Here is a 5,883-nt window from a genome sequence, read left to right on the forward strand (position 1 = left end):
ATTTCGACTTTCTAAGTCAATTTCAACTTTTAAGTCATACTTTCGACTTTTTATCTCATAAGTTTTACTTTTTTTAATTAATAATTTCAACTTTTTATTTCATAATGACTTAAGTAAGTCATACATTCAACTTATCTTATAATTTCTACTTTTTAAGTGATAATTTCGAATTTTAATTTTGTGATTATGATTTAATAATATTTTTAAGTCATAATTTCGACTTATTTCATAATTTATACTTTAAAAGTCATCAATTTCATCTTTTAAGCTTAAGTCATAATTACGAAATAAAAAGTTGAATTATGACTTAAAACAGTAGAAATTATGACTTTCGAAATTGATCAGTGAGCAGGCAAATCATAATTTCTATTTAAATTGTAATTTCTACTTTTAAGTCATAATTTTGACATTTATCTCATAATTATGACTTAAGTATGTCATAATTTCGACTTTTTAAGGCATTAATTTGTTTGCTAAGTCCTTCATTAATGACTATATAAAACCAAATTGTGCATATATAAAATATCTACTATAATATCTTGACATTTGTGAAAATAACCTTGCCCCTGTCTAGCCTAAACAGTGCCAGCAGAGCACACAACTCTCTCAATATACAGTATACTCTTAGAAAAAAAAAAACATAAAACATAGATGGTATTGCATATATAAACCCCACAAAAACACTTTACTAAAGAGCAAAGTTACTAAAGGTCACTGGGGCAGTACTAGCTACAAGCTACAAATTTGTAGGCCTGCACGTTGGGTACTAATATGTACTTACATAAAAAAAAATATATATATATATATATAAAATACTATAATACATATAATACCTTATTTACTCTTTAGTAAAGTGTTTTTGTGGGTTATGTATGTAATTTACTGGCCCCAAAAATGTTTGGCCAGTATCTAAGAATGAATAAATGAAAACTGAATTGAGCTGTATATTAGTTTTCTGCAAGCAGGACAATTTAAACTCAACACAGACTCACCACAACCGCATGCATAGTACCAACTGTGACCACAGACAATGGTATATATGTCTTCTTCACAAACAAGTTAGGTAGGTGAGAAACCATAGGAGGGAATAGTTCACTGTTGTTGTTTTTAAATGTGGGACAAAGATGTTAAGACGTCCACATCAAAATAAATTTACAAAAGTGATTTTATATCTATAGAAAGCACATTAAATGTAAGTAAAGTGTCTACTTTTAAGGTTTCAAATATGTTTTGGAGAATAAAATGTCAAAATTATGTCGAAATAATTTTCAGTGTAATATATAAAATATATAAAAAATATAAAAGAATAAGAGAGGATATTAAATTTGATTGTGTTTCAAATGAGTAAAAAATGTTACTGACAAATGGGCAAAACCTAGGATAGTAGCAAATTAAAAAAATGTAGAATTATAACTAATTAGTATTTGGGGTGAAAGTAATTCGTCTTTTAATGTCATAAGTTTCATAAGCCTGACAAGATTGATACACTGAATGACATTTTAGTGGGTCTTCTGTAAATTAGGGAAACATGTATGATATTTATTTTTTGCTCAGAAAAACAAAAACAAAAATGCAATTAAATTTAAAAAACTTTTTTTTTTTTTTTTGGAAAAACTAAAATTTAAAGCAGTATTACATTTATTGAATATTCCATAGGGTTTTCAGTAGTCTCATTGAACTCATTGGACCAGCTTACATACACCTTGCAGAACCTGCAAAATGTTAATTATTTTACCAAAATATCATACAACATGCATATTATTTTTTATTTTTGAAAGACTTTTACATCCACAGTCCACAATAGAAAATAATAGTTGAATTTATAAAAAATGACCCTGTTCAAAAGTTTTCACCTCCTTGATTCTTACCATGATTCACAGATGTGTGTGTTTTTGTTTGTTTGGTGATAGTCGTTCATGAGTCCCTTGTCTGCTCTGTTAAGAACAGCGGGTCCCACAAATTCTTTGCTGTTTCAGCATTTTTGTGTATTTGAACCCTTTCCAACAATGACTGTATGCTTTTAATATTCATCTTTTCTCACTGAGGACAACTGAGGGACTCATATGCAACTATTACAGAAGGTTCAAACACTCACTGATGCTCCAGAAGACAAAACAATGCATTTAGAGCCAGAGGTGAAAACTTTTGAACACAAAGAAGATGTGTACATTTTTCTCATTTTGCCTAAATATAATATTTTTTAAATGTAGTTTTTTAAATGCCCTTCAGAAGCTACAGGAAATAAAAATTTTCTCTGAAATCTATCTATATTTTGCACACTATCTATATTTTAGTACACAATTCAAGAGGGTGGAACTATTTTGTTGTGCAAATGTTTCTAACACACAAAACTCAAGTCAGTTATTTCAGAAAATGAATGTTTATTCAGTTTTGTAACATCTCAAACAGAGAAAAGAAAATTCATATTTTTAAGAACTGTTAAACCATAATGGATTATGTTGATTATGCTGATTTTCCACATCTTAGTGGATAGTTACCTTTAAAGATATCTCATATTTTAAAACATGTATAATATACAGTATACTGATTTTGAGAACAATATATTGAACACAAAATAGCTATATCATATAACAAAGAGTGAAAGACATTTTTCTCTCAAAGAGCATTCAAGTGAAAAGCGTATTGTTACAAAGCAGGAAGTTTTTGTACAATATGTCACTAGTAACACTGCAAAACTAGCAAAACTTGCAGAATGTCAGTATTTTTGTTGTTTTGTAATCTGGAGCATTCAGGGGGAAAACGTTGTTGTGGTTTCAGTGTCCAGGCCAACAGAGGATCTTCGTTTACCGCAGTGGGTGTACATGAGGTGGCTCTTTTTGATACATCCCAAGTCCTTCAGAAGCTTCAGGAGATCATTGCGAAACTTTACCCCAATGAAGGCGTACAGGAAAGGGTTCACACAGCAGCGCAGGAAAGCCACGGCTCTGGTCACATCCAAAGCGTAAAGACGACTCTTGTCCTTGTTGCAATCTGTTGTTTCCTGAGTGTATACTCCCATGACTACATTGTAGGGTAACTGACTGAACACAAAGACAGATACCACTGCAATGATGACCTTAAAGGCTTTATTCCTCTCAAAGTTCTTGGCTTGGGTAAGGGTCTTGATGATGCAGATGTAACAGAACCCCATGACAAACGCTGGAAGAATAAAACCGAGGACCATCTGACTTAGCAGCATCCTAATGCGGTAGTCTGCAAAGTTGTTGCCATCTGCTGTACAGGTGCCATTGACGTTAACTTCAGAGAACACCATGTCAGGTACCGAAAAGATCACAGCCATCACCCAAGTCACCAGAGAAGACACCTGTCCATAAAACACAGCGCTGGAGCGACAGCGATGAGCTGAGACTGCCTTCGTTATGGAGAAATAGCGATCTACGCTGATACAGGTAAGAAGGAACATGCCACTGAAGAAGCTGACCTTGTAGATGGTGAACATGGCCTTGCATGGAATCGGACCCAAATGCCACTTGCTCATGAAACTAGCTGCCCAGAAGGGGAGAGAGATTGCAAACAGCAGGTCAGCCATGGCTAGGTTGAGCAGGTAGACGTCAGTCATCGTCTTCAGCCTCTTGAAGTAAAGGTAGGTCAGGATGACCAGAAAGTTTCCCACAAGGGCCATGAGGCAGATGATCGTGTAGATGGTGGGCAGGAACCAGGCGCGGAAGGAACGGTTGGAGCCTCTGTCGCAGATGAATTCAAGATCGTCATAGTCCACCGTTTCTGTGGAATACTCATACTCTGTTGGTTTTTCGTCCATAGGGTGTTCAGTAGTCTCATTGAACTCATTGGACCAGCTTTTCTGAAATAAAGGTAATGGAGAAGGTTCACTAAAACCTTTCAAAGAATGAGTTACTCAAAGTCATCATTATCCAATGAATTTACACTCTAAATCTGTTTAGGAATACAAATTTGGATTTAATGAATGAATTAGAAGTCTAATGAGTAGTTCTCTCAAAAATGGAAATTCTGGCATCTTTTCTGGTAACACTTTGCAATAAGGTTCCACTTGTTACAGTTGAGGTCAAAAGCTTACATACACCTTGCAGAACTTGCAAAATGTTAATTATTTGACCAAAATAAGAGGGATCATACAAAATGCATGTTATTTTTTTATATTTTAAAGACATTTACACATAGTCCACAAGAGAAAATAATAGTTGAATTTATAAAAATGACTTTGTTCAAAAGTTTACACCCCCTTGATTCTTAATACCGTGTTCTTACCTGAATGATCCACAGCTATGTTTTTTTGTTTTTATTTGTTTGTTTGTTTGGTGATAGTTGTTCATGAGTCTCTTGTTTGTCCTGAACAGTTAAACTGCCCGCTGTTCATAAGAAAAATCCTTCAGGTCCCATAAATTCTTTGGTGTTTCAGCATTTTTGTGTATTTGGACCCTTTCCAACAATGACTGTATGATTTTTAATTTCATCTTTTCACACTGAGGACAACTGAGGGACTCATATGCAACTATCACAGAAGGTTCAAACATTCACTGATGCTCCAGAAGAAAAAAACACTGCATTAAGAGCCAGGGGTGAAAATATTTAAACAGAAAGAAGGTGTGTATATTTTTCTCATTTTGCCTAAATATCATTTTTTTCCATTTAGTACTGCCCTTCAGAAGCTACAGAAGATAAAAAATTTACCCTGATCTTCAAAATCAAAAAGTTTTCACCCCCTCCCCCCAGCTCACAATGCATTGTGTTTCATTTTGAAGCATCAGTGAGCTTCAAAAGGAATAGTTGCATATGAGTCCCTCAGTTGTCCTCAGTGTGAAAAGATGTATCTCAGTCATTGTTTGAAAGGGTTCATATACACAAAAATGCTGAAAAACCAAATAATTTGTGGGACCTGAAGGAATATTCTGAGCAACAGTGGCAGTTTAACTGTTCAGGACAAACAAGGGACTCATGAACAACTATCAATAAAAAAAGCAAACAACAACAAACAAAACTCAGGTAACAACAGATTCTGCAAGACGTTAGACTGCAAGACTTTTGACTTCAACAGTATACATTAGTTTACATAAACTAACAATGAAAAACCTTCTAAAGCATTTATTAATCTAATTTAATGTTTTTTTTTCAACATTTACTAATTGCTAAAATTGCACCTGTTCTTAATCATTTAATGGAGCTAACATGAACTAACAATGAACTAACATTAACAAACATGAAATAATACTGTAACAAGTCTATTGCTCATTGCAAGCTAATCTTAGTTTAAGCATTAACCAACGTTAACTAATAGAACCTTATTGTAAAGTCTTATCGATTTGCTTTTTTCTGTAGTAACAACACATGTCAGAACGTCAGCCTTAGTCACCATTCGCATTCACTGCGTGTAAAACGTGGGCAACGAAAGTAAATGGTGACTGCTTTTTTCATTCAGCCTCAAATCTCTAAAAGCATATGAGTCATACAGGTTTGAAATTATGAGTAGATTAAATAAACTCTTAAATAATTTCATTTTTTGGGTGAACTATCTAGATTTAGAGGTTATAAAGAGAGTGCAGTTTGTCTTAGTTTATTTCATGAATTACCTTTATCTGGCACGACCATATCAGCAGCAAAGGGCAAAAAACTGTCAATGAGAAATGCAACGTGTCAGAAAAGTACACAAAATGATAGATTTCAAGTAAAAAGTAAAAAAAAAAAAAAAATTAGAACTACACTAATAGATTATTCTCTTCTTTGACCAAATCCTTTTACTTTTTAAAAATGTATATTTGATGCATTTAACAGTTTAATATTAAAGTCAACATATTAATTTCCAGGCTTACCAGTAAACGCATGCATGATTTAAGACTCTCTCTTTGAATGTTTCGTCAGGACTGCGAACAACACAGTGAATGCGAG

The 5,883-nt window shown here is 33.5% G+C and overlaps 1 protein-coding gene across 1 annotated transcript; it reads right to left on the bottom strand.

Annotated features, from left to right (window-relative positions):
• Positions 1-2,385: 2,385 nt before the first annotated feature.
• Positions 2,386-5,883, bottom strand: ccr7 (chemokine (C-C motif) receptor 7). The gene is made up of 3 exons (XM_073852352.1): positions 5,808-5,883; positions 5,568-5,608; positions 2,386-3,823 (listed from the first exon to the last, which is right to left on the bottom strand). The coding sequence occupies exons 1-3, from the start codon at positions 5,821-5,823 to the stop codon at positions 2,750-2,752; spliced, it is 1,131 nt and encodes a 376-aa protein (XP_073708453.1). The 5' UTR covers positions 5,824-5,883; the 3' UTR covers positions 2,386-2,749.

This window comes from Garra rufa, chromosome 12 (assembly GCF_049309525.1).
Source record: "Garra rufa chromosome 12, GarRuf1.0, whole genome shotgun sequence".
Taxonomy (NCBI): Eukaryota; Metazoa; Chordata; class Actinopteri; order Cypriniformes; family Cyprinidae; genus Garra; species Garra rufa.

Excerpts from the sequence above, each read along its gene's own strand:
- ccr7 (XM_073852352.1), bottom strand. Across the intron at positions 3,824-5,567 it reads TATGGTCGTGCCAGATAAAG|AAAAGCTGGTCCAATGAGTT; the intron begins GTAATTCATGAA and ends CCTTTATTTCAG.